At 36.4% G+C, this 18,598-nt stretch overlaps 1 protein-coding gene and 1 long non-coding RNA gene across 7 annotated transcripts in view; one reads left to right on the plus strand and one right to left on the minus strand.

Moving 5' to 3' along the window:
- Positions 1 to 14,638: 14,638 nt before the first annotated feature.
- LOC109048682 lies at positions 14,639 to 17,978 on the minus strand. The gene is made up of 3 exons (XR_006160697.1): positions 17,837 to 17,978; positions 17,532 to 17,670; positions 14,639 to 14,898 (listed from the first exon to the last, which is right to left on the minus strand). It is a non-coding gene; the product is annotated as an uncharacterized LOC109048682 (long non-coding RNA).
- Positions 17,818 to 18,598, plus strand: part of LOC109094668 (histone-lysine N-methyltransferase PRDM16-like) — a 207,043-nt gene continuing 206,262 nt past the window's right edge. For all 6 annotated transcript variants that reach the window (XM_042762873.1, XM_042762874.1, XM_042762875.1 and 3 more), the window contains exon 1: positions 17,818 to 17,950. In XM_042762873.1, the coding sequence (XP_042618807.1) occupies positions 17,914 to 17,950 (37 nt within the window). In that variant the 5' untranslated portion in view covers positions 17,818 to 17,913. The remainder of the gene's footprint in view (positions 17,951 to 18,598) is intronic.

Consider the following 18,598-nt stretch of genomic DNA (forward strand, 5'->3'; position numbering starts at 1 on the left):
GGGTTTTCTCTTTGCATCTCATTTTAGCCAAAGTACACATGCTACTGGATTCACACATGCTACTGAAACTTCAGGTTTCAGAAACATATACAATTCATATAATTCAGAAACATATACAGTAATGTTAAACAACTAGGGTTTGTTAGCAAATAATCAAGCTTATTATTGCTTTTTTATGCATTGTTTTGAAAAAGAAAATGTGCTTAAATTGCAGCATATCCTTTCTGTGCCACTCCCGCTGTCTCCACTTTTTTCTGTGCCACTCCCGCTGTCTTTTTTCTAAAATCATGTTTTTAAAATTTCAAAAATGGCACTCTTTCTATTTTTTCTTTACAGAGCTCTTATAACTGGAAAAAAAGTACAGAGCAGTGTAAATAGGGGAAATAAATCGTTCTCAAATGAGCCTGGTTTAGTTTGGCAGGAGAATAAATCGTTCTCAAATGAGCCTGGTTTAGTTTGGCAGGAGAATGAGGATGTTAAAAGTCAAACAGAAACATATAAATCTCATCTCTACTCCCCCTGCTGACTCTCTTGTTTAGTACAATTGTGGAGTTTTGGGTTTGCTTTAAACAGGAAAATTGTAAACCTAAACCACAGCCATGTATGTTAAGCACAACTCCAGCATGCCCAAACCCAGCTATGAGTTAAGTCTTGCCATAAGAAAAAGCCACAGTACCATACAAACACCAGAGCAGAAGTTTGGGATCTCAAATCCCATTTAAACCTGGAAATGTTTAGAATTAAAAATAATAATAATAATAAAATGTGTAATGTGAAGTAAAGATGAACTACTAAGATTCTGCCACTAATCAATTAAGCAACTTTATAAGACTGATCATTTTTTTCTTACTTTGTATTATGCTTTTTTTTTGGAACATTGTCACAGCATGTTGGTCAACATGAATCATCAGGGTTTGACTTGTGGAGTTCATACCAGCTTGAGTGCTTCTCTTTTAAAGCTAAACAAGCAACTTTGGACATGCAACTTTTCACGGCAACATTTATTTAGAAAGCACATTTAAACAACATCAATTGATCCAAAGTGCTATACATTACAGAAAAACAAGTTTGCTCTGCAAAAGCAACATTTACGCACTGGCCATAATTTCACTCACTGTTATGTCAACTGTTATGTTTAGAATTTAGAAGAGCAGAGAAACATTTTCACTAGCGTCGTCGTCATACAGTGTAAAAAGTGCATATTGTTTGACAATGTAAATCATGCATATAATACTTTTTGAAACTTGAATCTAACGGGTAACACAAATAGCAACAAACTAGATTTATTCAAGTCATAAATGTTATTTTACATCACTGAATCAACCTATATACACTAATTCATATGATTCATATGGCTTAAAATAGGTAGAAATAACTTTTTAAGATAATTTTTTGCAGGTTACTACTTTTTACAGTGTACTGTTAAAACAGATGGCCATCATTTAGTCGCATTTCAAGAAATGGTTGTTGAATAAAATCTTCTTTAATTAATATATTTTGTTTATAATTGCAAAATCCAATGCAGCACAGTCATAATTTTTAGGCCTCTCTTTTCCATCTGTTTGTAATGCTGTATACTCACTATATTTGCGTATATATAAGGTTGAGTGGGTGAAAATTTCCATGGACAGGGTCATCAGCAGGTCACAGTGGTTTTTCTGGTTGTAAGTAGCTTATTTTTTTCCCCTTTCTCTGCATGTCTGTTTGAATATGTTGCGTGTAGATTCCCTGGACTGGGCTACTTGGAAATGAAATGCAAATGCACAGATCTATTAACTAACTTTGTTCCTTGTTTCTCAGGATCAAAGCTTGATGCAGGCTTCATTATGTTTGTGCAAACAGACTGAGCGTTTGAAGTGATGGAAATATAGAAAAGCCCCCAGAAACAGGAAAAGATGGCCTGCTAATGCTACTATTGCAACAGTCCAAAAAGAATGACATTAACACATTTGTTTTTTGTTTCCACAGAAGAAATACATTTGTTCCCAAGACAAGAACAAATCCTGAAACAGTTGTGGCAAACCTGTTTCAAATATTACAACTGTGCCAACCAATGTGGAAAATCTCAGCACAGTCATTCTAATGGCTGCATTAACAGTGTTTGACTTCAGAAAATACAGCAACCCCCAGAAAGCCCTTCGTGATGGACGTCCTGCATCTCTGATACTGATTTTGCTCGTTAATGAGCTAATGTGTTGCGTGAATGTCAGTTCATGAGTGGTAATGAGGTCTACACCGTTCCTTAAGTACCATATGTCAGCATGATACTGTTGATTTTGCAATCGCAGTTTTCCTATTTTTAGAATATTAGTGAACTAATATTTGTGCATTAAAATAATCCTAAAATTTTTTACACTTAAGGCCATGTCAGTCACAAAATGCGACAGTAACATAATTATTAAACACTGTAGAAAGATCTGACTTTAAATATTTAAATATCAATATCTATCAAATGTATCATATTAAAAATGTATTTAGAAGTGGATGTGAAGCTGAAGATTAGTATTTATTATTTTATTTTATTATATTATTTTACCAATATCTATCAAATGTATCATATTCAGTTTCGATGACTGAATTATGTGGTCTATATATGATTTTATTCAAACCTGGCGTTTTTACTAAAGCTTAATGTTTTCTTATATTAATAACCTCACTGTAGTAACACTCAATGTTTTATCTAAAGTATGTGGTGTTTTAATTCAGTCAGATAGGCAGGATATGTTTTTCAAAAGCCATGTGAGAGAGTGGACAAGAAAATTCATAGTGGTTAAGCGTAGACCAAGGAAATTGTTTGCAATGTGACAACATATGGTTATATTGCATATACGAGGACTGACGAGGGAAATCTCTGTTACTGGAAACACTTAAAGCAGTGACATAGTCTTTCTGGGAAATGTCTGCACATAAAATGATTTGCCCATCATTGTTGAGAAGGGAAAGAACAGTTTACTTTTTCAGTGTCATATGTTACATATGGTTCACATATTACATATTATTGCAATTGATTAGAATAGCAACCAGAGCAACAATACCTAATTATGTGCAGCTTCACAAAATGATTACATATTAATTACATGCAGTTCATGTGTATTACGTAGTAATACTTATGTAATTACACTGTAATGAATACTCTAGTTTGGCCACAAAGTAAATTGTTTTCGTAGCTGATTTATATTTTGTTGTATTGTTGCATACATCAGGATTTAGTGTTTAGGAACTGCTGAATGAAAGCTGTTAATGGCTTCACTGCAATTAGTAGTATAATTTTATTTTGTTTTCATGTTTTTTTTTTTTTTTTTTTTTTTTTTTTGAGAACATCAGAACTGGAAAGCTTCAAAATGAGCAGTGATTTAGCGGTTAGCCTCCTTGTTCCTCATGCGGGACTCACAAATCTGTTTCCAACAAGCACTCTAATATTATTCAATGCACAATGAATTTTATCACCTTTTCTTGGTGCAAATATGGATTTCATTTATCCACTTAATGACACTGGATTTCATGGAGGGTGAGAGATAAACAGTGTTATATTTTAAAATGACTCCTAAAGCACACAAACCCATGGGATTAGGCATTTCATATAGTGGGGCTGCACCTCCCCTGAGGCTTCATTAAGTCTCCGAAATACCTTGACACTGTTCACACTCTGTAAATCTGCAAACCTCAAGTCACAGACCCGCTGCAGTCGCTCACCTCCCAGACCTGCCCACTCACCTTTGACACGACAGGACATTTTTATTGTTCTGCTGCTGAAAAACTGAGTCTTTGTTTTCATGTAGAATTTCATGAGCTTAAATCAGTAACTGTTTTACATCACAGTGTCCATTTTACATGCATGTAAACCTCATTAATTACATTATTATTCTGTATTAACATACAACGTCAGTCAAAAGTTTACACACTTACTCAGACTTTATAAATCCAAGTATACTCAAAAAACTATGAAATTACACAAACGGAAGCAGAGTTTCTAAATTCAAGCTAGATAACAGAATACATCAGGTGCATCCTGGGATACAGAGTTTTCATGATAAAAAAAAAAAAAAAAAAAAAATGACAGAATTAGAATTATTCTATTATATATGTACGACAACATGAAAACTGTGACCAAAAATTTTAATTGTATGTAATTCCATGAAAACGTGACAAAAATAGGTATTGCTTCATAGCCCCCTTCTTAACACGTAGATGTTTTTGTGAGTTATAGACGTATCAAATGTATCATACTTCAGACAAGGTTATCATTCTTAAATTATAGGAAGTGCAACTTTGAAAGAATTAATGACTATAAGATATTTCTTATTTAATAATGCAAACATGTTTTCTTTCAGTAAGTGCACTGGAGGCACTGTTATGATGAATTTGGGTTGTCCCACGCTAAGTCTTGGGAAATCAACTCAGATACACAGGGGACAAGAGTTCTGGAATAAGAGCTATTTTTCACAGATTTTTTTTTTTTTTTCACATTAAAAAAAAAAATAAATAAATAAAAATAAAAAATACTCATCAAAAGAGATTCTTTAACATGCAGAGAAAATAAAAACATACAATAACAAGCTTTCAATGGTGACTAAAGAGCAACACAGACAATTATCGTCTCTTAATTGCTTCTAAAAAATGTTTGTTATTAAAAATTAAGTTCTTAAAATTCTTAGCATGAGAAGCATTTATATGAATCACTCAGCTTATAACTTTATGATTTTATAAGGAAACGAATCTAAATTAATTTGCTGCAGAAATCATGTATAGTACATATATTTTATTATGATTGAAGTGATAGCCTATATATTTATTTTTGTAAATGGTAAAAAAAAATCTTATTTAATATGACTAAATGTAGACCAGGTTATCACAACAATTTTTCTTTCTTTTTTTTTTTTTTTTTTTTTTTATTTATTTATATATATATATTTATATATATATATATATATATATATATATATATATATATATATATATATATATATATATATATATATATATATATTTATATATATATATATGTGTTATCACTGAAAAGTTATCACTGTAAAAGAAAACAGCATGTTGACCTGATGGCATGACCTTTGTACTGCCCTATAACATAATGTGGAACTTAAGGAGACAGGTGCTTTTGAGTTTCCTGTCCCACACTGAACCGAGGCAAAAAAAAATCACAAAGAAAAGCTGTAAAAGACAGAATGAATGGTCAAGCAAGTAAGGCCTTTTAAAATAATAGGAGAAGATGAAAAAAATGGGGAGAGAGAGCAAGAGGGGAGGAAAGAGAAAACCCCTCCCGCGGTACACAATGCTCATAGCTGGGGTTAAGTGCTAAGATTTCATCCAGTGGGACTCAGGGTCCACATTTAAGCCCTCCATGGTGCAGGGGCCACCCCAGTCATCTGACATAATCACAATGATGATATACAGGGACATTAGAACAGGGAGCCGCTGACATGCCGAACAATAGCTCCTCACAGCAGGACCGGCCTTTCTGGGCATCCAGGTGCAGTCCCAGGCCGACAAATTCCTCCTCTCCCCCCCTTCGGCCCTCATTGTGTGGCCAGAGATGCTCTTTCAGGAGTGGGATGAAGGGGGGAGAAAGAAAGAGATCAGAGGTGGGAAGAAAGGAAGAAGTTAAGAAGGTCAAAAAAAAGTTAAAAGGTAGAAGACTGTGAACCTGCTCCTCTGCAACAAGAGTTTCGGTGTAGAAAAATAACAGAGGAAACACACATACACAGATGCCAAAAAGTGAACGGGAACAGAACAGAACAAGATCTTCTCCATCAGGTCAGTCGATCTTTTGAAAGAGAGAGAGAGAAAGAGAAGGAGACTCTGAGAAGGGAGTCGAAGATTCATCTGTCAACAAGAGTTTAGAGCTCTTGGGGAAAAAAAGCGTAGTCCCTGGTCTGGACGCACAGACGCGGCCCTGTGTCTGCTCACTCAAACGTGTGTCCGGCAGGGCTGACCGGGCACAGAGCTGCCCCTATTACCCACAATCCCGCGCTCCCGACAGCCCGGGCCAGGCTCAGATTTGGAAGCTTCAGTGAGCAAACCCTTGACATTGCACACATTTGAGTTTAGCCTTCTCCATGTGTGGTCCAGTTGTGCAGTCTTTCTTAAAAAAAATTAAAATAAAAGGTCAAAATCCTTCTATTAATGGGTTAAGTAGTTACCTTGTCACCAGACACATAAAACCTTTAACCCTGTTTTAAATGTTATACATTTTAAGGGGGGAAATGCTTTTCCAAAGTTTAGTTTTAGTGTTAGTTACTGTGGCAAAATTTTTGCCAAAATTATTTCGCAACAGTTTAAGAGTGAAAAATCCAGTGAGTGGTGCTTAAAATGCGGGTTAAAAATTTCTCCAGATTAACGTGACTGTGTGCATATTTTATTACGTCGGTTCGTGCACGTACAGCGGCAGTCTAAAATGTTGTTTTATTGTGCTTGAAAATAATGTATCCCTGACTCTAAACCAAAACTTGAGATAAAAAACAAAAATCCCAAATGCCAAACAAGCAATTCACCATACCATCACACCACACAGCCCTTATCTCCCTAAAAAAAAAAACATGGAGGTGGATGGGCCGATGTAATGCAAACATTAAATATACAAATCATGCACTTTTGCACTTTCAAAGTATATTTCCTATGTGTTTTGAGCAGATATTTGAGCACTTTTCGAGCAGATAAGAAGAAAACACGTGAAACTGAGTTTTCATTAGACTGATTGATAATCTGCCTATTTAATCCTGATTTGTGTGAAAAGAAACACAAGTTGTTGGTGTTTTACTATCTCTATCTATCATTCAATCTCAAAATGAAACAGCAAATAAATAATACACAAGTTTGGGGAGTTTTGCAAAAATGTTTTCCAATGAGCCAGGGTTGGTTTTAAAAGGTGTTGTTGATTCAAGACTTGAAGAGATTCCCTCTCTCGGACACCTTTTTGGACCAATCTAGTCCCTCAGAGAGAAGAACTGTGAATAAATTGGAAATATAGGAGAGGAAAGGTGGCAGGAATGTTGATTAATGGTAGTGGTAGTGGAGTCGAATCTAAATAAAGGTCTGACAGGTTGGCATCAGATGGTCACGGGCCCATCAACATGCAGCATTCTCGGAGAGAAATACATTTTTAATTAAAGCAAAGCATAACTTGATCCTGCAGGAGTGGAGAAAAAAATAAAAAATACATACATGTGGGCTATTTGCAGAAAGATTTATTCTTTGTTCACACTTCTTTTTCCCCCTCACACTCTTTCACGTTTCCTTTTTGCTCTCTCCGTCCCTCCTGAGTCCCGACCGTCTGTGTTTAACACTTTGAGCACCTTTACATTTTTTTAAACAGTCTATATTTAAGGAAAACAGAACTGCTCCGTCAAAACTTGTCAAATGTCCAGACTGCATTTGTCACACCGAATAATCATAATAGCCAAGAGGGCTTGTTCTTAAAGCCGTGGTTATGAGCGCAGGAGAGTTCACAGGCTGTGTGGTAGTTAGGACATGAATTGTGGAGTTTTAAGCCGTCCAGGGCCGTGGCGGCCCCGTTTTCACGTGTAGATACAACATTCCTCTACGGCTAGCTGATCTCCCCTCTGAGCCGCCGGTGAACGCCTGCTTAAACTCAGCCGGTGACAGAACACGAGACATGCACGCAAATTAATTCAGCTTTTGCGTGCCTTCCTTCGCAAAGCTTGGATAGCTACTTGAGCATGATGGAGGAAAGAGTGTAAAACAGATTTTGTAATGCACCTCCAATGTAAAACAGGCTATTCTGTTTATTCTCTCTGTAATATTAAATTTGCATCATGCATTGGCTTAAAAAAAAAAAATAAAAATAAAAAAATTTAAAATAAGATATTGTCCTGGCACCAGCTTGTCAGTTTCCTTATCGGTGTAATGTTCATTGCATATTTAATCTGTTCATTCCTTTGCTCTTTATGTTGAGTTATGAGACTGAGTTATTGTAACTGGAATTGATTGGGTTTCCTTTTTTATTTTATTTAGGTGGATATAAACTGAGCACGTTTTGAGATGCATACGGATAGAAATGTTGAGGTAAATCCTGCTCTTTTCCAGAACCCAGCAATATTTTTTCCAAACCTTATTCTTTACAGGTCACATCTGGAGGTCATTGTTATTTGAGTATCTATTAAAGTGGTAATTCTGATTCTGGATTCATGTTTTTCACGAGTGAGGATCATTGGAGGTATAGGATGGAATCTGAGACAATGTGGAGTACAATGTTACACAGTGGTCTGGGATGCTGGGGGTGTTTCCCACACGGGAATGAAGGGAGAGGAGAAGGAATGCTGAACTGGTGGAGTTAGTGGTGGGACAAACTGCATCACTTTGTGTGAGGAACACAGGAGGGCAGTCTTTAGACACTAACAGCAGTCCCACATGAAGAACTGCACACTGCAGCACCTAAATTAAAAACACCACAATGCACAGTGGCCCCAAAACGTATCCGAACACTTAAAAGTCACACTGAATGTCTGCATTTCAAAATATCAAACAAACACAACCAGAGCTTCACTTTTCATTTTTTTGCAATGAATTTTAATCAGCTGGTGTGCTAGTGACTTTCAGTGTCCTCGGCGAGTAACCGCAAGTGTAGTTCATCACATGAACAATGATCGTGTTTGACAACCAGAAAGGGTCCAAATAGTTTTTGTCTTCTTTTTTTGATCAGTCTATCTACTGTTTTATCATTTCAAACCTAACAAATGTCTTTTTGCGAAATGTTTTGTTTGCTTTCATTTTATATAAATGTGACTGGGTTTGGTATTTTGTTATCTAATGCAGTGATATTCTGACATGTTTGCCTACGGAGCACAGTGTCCAAACACTGCTTCAAAAGAACTGCTTCAGATTGCAGCAAATCAAGGCAGTACAATACAAAAAGCTGATAGTTGGCAAAAAAAAAAAAAAAAAAAAAAAAAAAAACCTTGAACGTTGAACATTCCTGGAAATGGACAATGTTAAATGTGTTGTATTCTGAAGATGAATTTGTAATGTGAGATATTCGAGCTTCATCACACAGATTGGAATCAAAACTCCCACTCAGTTTTCCAGTTCCAGGAAAAGAACTATGATTGCCGAACTCGCTCTTTAGTGCATTTAATTTCTAACATCTTAATTTTAGAGCACTTTTTACAACTCATTGCTTTTATAGAATTTTTTAAAGACTGAGATTGTGCATTGCACATTTCCTTTCTAATGTTCTTTTTAATTTAAAGTGCATTTCAATGCATTTTAGTGCATTTTAACAGGATAATGATAATTGTGCCCACTCACGTTATCAGTATGATCTTAGTCTAAACTAAATCAATATATCTGGTCATTTTGAGTAAACTGCTAGTCTCTGGTTTGTGGAAACTCCATAAATATCCTGTCTTCAGGTTGCATTCTCCTCAGAGCAGCAGAAATCTATCTATCTCTGCCCTTTGGAGGAAATGAGCGGCAGAGAGTGAGGTGTTTGCATGTGTGTTGTGATGTGTAGTTTGGCCGGAGCAGCAGGCTGATTAATCTTGCTGTCACATGCACACTGCCTCAGATCGACTGCCTAATAAAACTCATAAACAGGTAAATAAGCAGCCCAGCTCAAGTCTTAATCCCAGCAGCACATAAGCAACGCGACGCAGTCCTCAACTTAAATGAGGGACAATAAGAGTGATTTACTACTAAGAGAGTGTGTGTGTGTGTGTGTGTGTGTGTGTGTGTGTGTGTGTGAGTGTGTGTGTGTGTGTGTGTTTCGGTGCAGGTGTCTGTTAGAGTCTTTGTGCGAGTGTGTTTGAGGGCATGTCTCTCTCTAGCATTTGCATTGGTTTGGTATTCTTTGTGTTCGTTACATATTTGTCAACTGTCATGACGTTCCTTCACGAGCACATGTGCACGGGTTCCTCTGCTGTGAATGCTCTTCAACGGCTGCAAACTGCTTTTGTCTTCATTCTGCTGCTATTCAACGACAACCAGTTCTCACTAGTAACTAGTTGCTTATTAGCATGCATATTACTAGCATATTGGCTGTTTATTAGTACTTATGAAATGCATATTAATGGATTATTCTGCATGACTGTATGTTAGATCCCTTAAATCTGCACCATACATAAACTTAACAACTATTAATAAGCAGCAAATTAGGAGTTTATTGAGGCAAACTTCATAGTTAGTTAATAGTGAGAATTGGTCCCCAAACTAAAGTGTGACCGATAATTTTATTTTTGCTTTGTTATAACCACATTGGAGTCACCATACACAAATCTTCACCTTTTTTATCCCACATCTTTACATGCTTGAGCCAATGGTGTTTTAGCTCCTGTCATGGGCCTCCATGTATGCAAAAACACAAATGTGTTGATTTTGCCGGGACGTCTGGTGAGGAGATGGTCCTAATCAAAAGGAAACTATGCACAGTCACTCCAGGAAGGGCTGATGAAAAAGAGGAGGGCAACACTGAGAGGTCTTTCACTGAAACCTGCTCTCTTCCATTTATGAGCCACTCATGCAGTCCCATCTGCAAGTCAAAGTCAACACTCAGCCCGAGCCATGAATTCATTAGGGGCACTTTGATTTTTGGTTAGTGTTTAAATTAATTAATGTTGCCATTCATACTTCAGATATTAAGACTTTTCAACAACCCCCTCTGCCAAGCCTTGTTATGTTATAGATATAATAGTGTAGACTCTACACGTGTTATGCCTATATAAATAAAGATGATGTATTGCCTGTGAAGGGTTTGGAAGGGTTGCAAGAACACATTAAAAAATATGCATTTAGTAGTTTAATTAAACCTACTGTGCAAAAAGGCCGCAATGAAAAATAAAACTGGTGTTGCTATGAAATTTATTCCAAGGTTTATTACTAAAGACTCAAATTGTGTAGATGTGTTTCTTATTTCACACATCTGAAAAATGTGTTTGATCGATCAAGCTCGCCTGTGTGTAAGCTGTGTGAGTGCGCCTAGGTTTTCAAACATCACGCACCATTGACACGCACTGTATTCCCTCACGTCCGATGCGGGTCTGAGACTTCTGCTGATGCCCTTGAGCCATTTACCCCGTGTGTGCTATTGAGCAAAAACAAAATGTTATTGAACACAGCTCTTAAATGTAATAAATGATTAATTAACCTTTTCATTAATTCCCTGTCATTAGAATAACACAGTAGGGTACTTGGGGAATTAATTTGACGCATGACGCAATCGCTGTGCCCCTCATAAAGAGCTTTATTATTATTATTATTATTATTATTATTATTATTATTTTGAATAAAGGTAGAAGATAGGCAAAAATGTATGACGTGCGTCTTCACATAATTACTAATAATTACTGTTGATATGATAATTAAGAAATAACGATGCCTAAACACAACCCACACTATTAAGAACACCATTAATGTAAGAGTTAGTACGTGATTCGCATCAAATTTTACTGATTCAGTAAATTCAGCAATTTTACAGAATTTTATTAATGTAAAATCTGCATGTGTTTTAATTTCTAATATATGATAAATGTGATAACATCATAAAATGGTTGTAGTAGGAAGTACAATAAAATCATAATTGGAGTAGGCTATGTTGATTTTATTTTTTTATTTTATTTTTCTCGGGATCTTTACTAAAAAAGGGATCTTTAATAAAAGTTAAACATTACAACAATAAGTAGGAATTATTATTATTATTATCATCATCATAATCATCATTATCATTATTATTACGTTTATTTGTATAGGCCTATATATTTTAAATCGTTTAGCTACTTGCTTATTGATACATTAAAAAATATATATTATTAATAGAAATAGGAAATCATTTATTTTTAATTGTTTTTAACGGTTAATCATATCCACGACTCCCCCATCCCCCACGACTCCCCCTTAGGGAAGTCGTACTGGTTAGAGAGTCGGACTCACAATCGAAGGGTTGTGAGTTCGAGTCTCGGGCCCCGGCAGGAATTGTGGGTGGGGGGAGTGCATACAGTTCTCTCTCCACCTTCAATACCATGACTTAGGTGCCCTTGAGCAAGGCATCGAACCCCAACTGCTCCCCGGGCGCCGCAGCATAAATGGCTGCCCACTGCTCCGGGTGTGTGTTCACAGTGTGTGTTAATTCACTGCCTGTGTGTGTGCACTTCGGATGGGTTAAATGCAGAGCACGAATTGAGTATGATTCAATACTTGGCTGAATGTCACGTCACACGTCGTTCTTCAACGTTCGTTCTTGTAAAAAATCTTGATCATTTATTTATTTATTTATTTATTTTGTAATTACACTGTCTTCACGCCTAGCAGACTCTATAAGACAACCAGGAAACATATGATTTGATCATCTTCCTGTTTGCCGATATGAGCAGATATTTGTGATAAAAAGAGAGTGACAGAGTGATTGATCACATCATATTAGGGTGGTTTCTGCGCGGGGTAATTTTCTCTGCTCGCCTCGGGCGATCCTCACATGCGCGTTTCCGTGAAGTCTCCAGACTCCGTCTCTTTTCATCTGCAGAGATGACAACAATAACAACGACAACAACAACGAAAGTTACCTTTCCGAGACGAGATTTTGACAGAAAAAGCACTTGACGCAATTTCTTCCAGCGCAATTAATCACAAGCGGTTATGAATATTCGTAATGAAAGCTGGCGAATCATTGCAGTATAATTAAAGCAACATGACTTATACATGTTTCATATGAAGGGGGTTGTGCTCTGCTTTACATCTGATACACCGTTGTTAAATTTAAGACAATCATTATGCAAACAAAATCATTGTATTATTTAATTTTACTCTATAAAACACCACTCTGACCGACTAGAAAATGTTGATTTTTTTATCACTGTGGCGCGAAATCAACTGTGAACATCAATGTTGATGTTCACAGACATAATTTACATTTATTTTGAAGCTGTTACATATTAGAATCCATGTAAATACTGAAAACAAAATTCTCTTTTGCTACATTTTTTATTTTTATTTTTTTATTTTTTATACTGACAATAATTTATTGCATTAGGTCGTTTTTAGATGATGTGCTTATTATGTTGTATGTGTAGAAAATGATATATATTTTTTTTAGGTCATGAGTGGATTAGTTTGTGATGTATGTGTATTGTGTCTGGTTATGTTTTATAGGTAGCTAGATAATGTGTTTTATATCGTAGGTAACGCTGTATGTGTAATTGTTTGTATGAATTAGGTTATGTTGTAAGTGCATATAATGTGTTGGGATGTTGAATTGATTTTAAATTATGGATTATGTTATATTATCACGTTTTTAGATTATATGTGTGCATTAAGAAGCCCGTGGCGCCTTCACTCCTTCGAGGGACAACGGAGGAAAACCCCTGTCTAGGATTAGTGGTCAGATTTCCTATTTCCCATACACTCTCAAGGTCCTGAACCCAATTAATGGCTAATAATTACCCAGGGAACTTAACTGTAGTTGCTCTCGCGGTTTCATTAGCTCTTGTAGACCGACCACGAGCGCCTTACTATATGAGGGCGAAGGAGTGTCTCCAATCCAAACGCGCGCAATGGAATGTAGCAGTCTACTATATTACTTCATATTACATATGTAATAATCGATATATTCAATAGTCAGTTATGCACTTAACTTTGATTTCACGCGTAATCTTTTGTAAGTGTTCAACATGTGCAGTGTTTACGGCAACCACCACTTTTGCCTTCTTTGATATTGTTTTGTTAATACAGCCATTGAGTACCTTTGCCAACTTTCACACACTCTGTGGAACCGCGTGTGTCTGTTCGTGTGAAGTGGGGAGAGAGAGTTAAGAAAAAGAAAAAAACTTGCCTGAAGCCCCGTCATCACAAAGTTGTGTTTACTTTGCCATTGCATCCACTGTATTAGCATGTAAAGATCAGTGCGCAGCCGTAGTGGTCGCAACAAGTACCCAAACCCCCCCCCCCCCCCCCCCCCCCCCTCCAGTTTTCTGACTGTGCATGGCCACTGCTGGGATGGATATCATTTCACATATTAAGTGTGGTGAGATCCTATCAGTGCGTAGCACATAAGCCGAGCCCTCCCAAAACGAAAAAAAATTTTTTTTTAAAACTCTTTCAAAAAAACTATAGCAATAACAACAAAGAAAATATTGATATAAAACAAAACCACACGCTCATCATTATTAATAAAAAACAGATTATTATTATTATTAATTATTTTTTATTATTTCTTGTATGCAATATTACTGTACGTAATGTTTTATCCGTTTGTTATTTACGGTAATGTTTTATTATTATTATTATTATTATTATTTTTACCATTCGCTGTACATTTTTTAGCAGTAGTTTTTATTAAATTGATTAATTTAGTAACTTTTACTAAAAATACAATAACATTAAAAATGGTAAAACCAAACACAGTGTGGCGATTAATGACGATTTAAATGGTTGAGGTCTGCTTTACACAAAAGTCAAAACATAATTAAAATGAACATAAAAATAAATAAAAAAAGACCCCCTTTTTTTGTACGTCTAACCCGAATTATAATACTGTTCGAAAACACTTTATATTTTGAAGTCTTAGAATGCATTGAACCAAACACAGTGACAATGAGGCAATGGTGCCTCAATCCATTTTATTACACATAGAAAATAAAAAAAAAACACCAACAACAACATAAAAAAAAAAAAAAAACAACTGTGACATGTTCAAACATATATAGTGGTTTAATACGTTTAAAATTACAGGGATTTATTTAGGCTAGTGACTGATTTGATACTCAGTTGGCAAACCTCTTAAATTCTGTCCTTAATTAATTAAGAGGACAAAAACTCCGTCCCTGACATCAGTTCTCAAGGTGGATGTTACTGAGGCCTGGTTTGCAGAACACCTCTCTTCCGGGGTCTGGGCCAGCATCCCTCCCTTCCTGTGCTAAACCACAGGAAAATGGCAACAATCTGGAAAGAAAATTGTCCAAATGCGTGGTTACATAGCCATCACGTTTCCAGGAGCTCGTAAAAAGACAGACGTTTAAATGACGCAGAAAACTATTCCCCAATGAGCTAGTGATGAGGCGCAACACTTTTCTTTACAAGTGTAATTACAGTTAAATGCCTTGACAAAGGTGTTGCTCCGTATATTTTATATATATATATATATATATGTCCAGGCAATATATATATCCATATATATAATATGCGTGAGAGAAATTTAAATGTGCAATTGGCAAGCTATCAAAAAAGAAAACACACGCTTCAAAATAAAACAAACTATCATTAAAGAAAACATATGTGGCACATTGTTTCATACAATAGATCTGTGTAGTTAAGTCACCTTTGCTCGCTTTAAAATAAAACAACTGAATTTGTTTTTCAGTTTTTTTAAACAATCATTATTATTAATACTCAACACTGTCGTTTTAATATTCTATACTCAATACGTACATCAATATCTTGTGGTCAAATCTTATTTAGCTATGTATAATTAATAAGACGCATTCACTTTCTTCTTTTTCTCGATGAAATAAACTCAGAATTTTTGTATCTATTTTATTCAGTTTGATGACAATATATGTTTCGTATCTAGTAGATGTGTCTTGACAAGAGAAGGTTTTACCGATTACGCGTTTAATATGAAGCCAGTCAATAAACCAATACATGTCAATTGTTAGTGGGAGGCTTAGTAACAAAATCACGTCTTCCTTCACACCAGGTAACGGAAGGTTTAGTAGCTATCTGTGCATTTAAATTTTTAAAGCATTTTGCCCCATTAATCCATCTGAATTTCTTTAATATGCCAACAGCAGAGGCGCCAAATAAAGTGCGAATTATTTCATTTATGAATGAACTAGGCTCTGCAGTTTGTTTGCACAAAATCAAAAGGTGGCAATCCGCTCTCAGAGAAGAGACGTGTAGTTACGTGCTTCACACGGCCTATTACATTTCTTTGAGAAAAAACACATATCCTAAGCATGGCTTTAGATATATTTCACAATATGTTTATGTGCCCGAGTATATTATTATATTCATTGTTTTTAATACACCAACAGCTCTTTCTTCTTTAATATCACGTTCGCTATAAAAGCAGAAATGAGTATTGCCCATCGTTCAGGAATGATATCAACGAAAACAGACTGACAGTGGATATGCATTACTGTTAATGGTCGCTTTAAATGTCTTGAAGAACACCTGCATGAGCTCATGTGCTCCCACGGGATCTGGTGACAAAATATGAGATCTGTTTTATTACAGCTAGAACGGTCTTCTGATTATAAAGAGAAATGATAAATAACAACTTTCAGGTTAATATCCTTCATCTTAGGCTCGTACTGTGACTTCCAAAAACATGAGCGAAATAATAATAATAATAATAATAATAATAATAATAATAATAATAATAATAATAATAATAATATGCAATTGCATTAGAGTTGCAAAAACAGCAGCATGTATTATTTAGTTTTTAATAATGCAAAAAAAAACTAATTTAAATAAATAAATAAATACGTTTATTTCTGACGTCTTTCTGCATCATATTAACTTGCTATCTTTTGATAGCCAACAGGATCGTTATTACATGCCAAATGCAGAAAATAACTGCGGATGTTGAGCCGGCTATTCACTGCTGAGGCTTGATTCTGACAGCACGCCTACAGCATTACAATGACCATTAAAATGCGATGATTGTGCACATGCAAACATGAATTCAGTTTAGATGTACACAGTAACCTGTATACTTTATTACACGTCCAACAAATAATTCAACAGAATCATACTCACATGAGCGAATCAGTTGCCTTGCCGTTCGCTGCTTGCTTCACCTGCACATAAACTGCCAGGATTTCGTATCTCCTACAAATACTGATGTACAAAACCTAATCTAGAGCTAAGACCCAGACCAGACTCAAAGTGCATGGTTTCAAGAGAGAGTTTATGTGCATACCTTCTCGCTGCGGATCCCACGCACGCACTCATACATACAGTATTTCTACTCTTTTCTCCTCAAACACACACTCACACACACACGCGCGCGCGCGTGCACACACACACACACGAGCTCCTGGCAGTCTGGAGTGTAGCGCGCGCTGACTCGGGTGGCTCTCAATAGCAACATTGAAACTGAACACACCTTTTACCTATTTATAGAGCTCACCTAAATTAATAATGTTAATAGTTTTTTTTTTTTAAATCTATCTATCTATCTATCTATCTATCTATCTAGAAATATAAGGCACTCACTAATGTTCTCACGTCAGGTACAGAGACTTTCACAATAAAATACAATAGCAGTTAAAAAAGTAATATGCCCAGAAAAAAGAGAAAAAAGAAAAAGAATATATATATATATATATATATATATATATATATATATATATATATATATATATATATATATATATATATATATATATATTTATTTATTTATTTTTCAAAGTGTGACCAACATGCATAATAATAAAAATATTAATAATAATAGTATTAATAATAATAATAATAATTTTAGTAAAGGAATACGTTTCACATTATTGCATATTTTGGAACAATACGTTTTCACGCTTTAAAATAGTTGCTTATTGTTCGAGTGTGATCACCTTGCGCACGAGGGCTGCGACCTTGACCCCATCCAGGATCCAATGTCCAGTGTCGCACCGGATTCCGCAGGTCCCTGAAAAATAGCACTTATTCCTCCTCAAGTGCTCAAGAAGGGGAGGTGGGGGGAGATCCGAGATGCTGCGGAGCGAGGAGGGAGGAGGAGGAGGGAAAGAGATAAGTGATCTAAAGGAGACACGATAGGACAAAAAGTGATGATGATGAATACATTGGAAAGTTTTTTTGGCCCTGACGAGGGTGTCAGATTGAATGGCCTGTGCGCATGTGCGAAGGTGTCCAAACTGACAATGCTCGTGAGATGAAGATAGCGCTGCTTCTGCTTCTGAGCTCAAGGAGGACGCGAGGAATCTACAAGCCGACAAGATGAGATCCAAGGCGAGGGCGAGAAAACTGGCCAAAAGTAGGTCCTTCTTGCGCTTCTTTCGCTCCCGAGCGGCCGCGCGGTACTTTGAACCCTCGCGCACATCTCCAAAGTGTCATTTTCATTGATCAGTTCCTGCCGAGAGCGCGTCTTTGTCCGGTGCGTTTGTTTTTCAGCTCTCAGTTGCACTGAAATCGCTCAAACTCTCCGTGATCCGCGGCGTCCACCCTTTAGACCAGATGCTGCCGTGGTGTGCTTGTTCAGAAATTTTGTAGCTATATGCGAGGGTGCTTTGGCTGAAAGGGTCAGGAGCGCGTTTCCATGCCGTGTTGTTTCACTCTCTTGTTTTAGCGAAGTCGAGAAACCGTAGAGAATTGTTGCACGAAAGTTAGCGAAGAGTTGTCGAAAGGGATAGTAACTTTTTTTATTGAGTGGTTCCAGGTCTTGTGAAATCATATTCCTGCTTGTTGAAATAGTGGGCGCTCTAGCACTGCTCATGGACCCCAGGACGTACAGAGAGAGTGTGGAGATCTCCAGAGCTTTCTGCCTGTCCGCTGGATGCCATAGAAGAAGGAATATCAAATAAAACGGACAATTCTTCCGATAATCTTAAATTAGGATCATGCATTTGTCCTCTGGGGTCTGTTGCGGCTCGGTATGCTTCATCGGCGAATGGCAAATCAATAA

The sequence above is a fragment of the Cyprinus carpio genome, chromosome A8, assembly GCF_018340385.1.
Source record: "Cyprinus carpio isolate SPL01 chromosome A8, ASM1834038v1, whole genome shotgun sequence".
Classification (NCBI taxonomy): domain Eukaryota; kingdom Metazoa; phylum Chordata; class Actinopteri; order Cypriniformes; family Cyprinidae; genus Cyprinus; species Cyprinus carpio.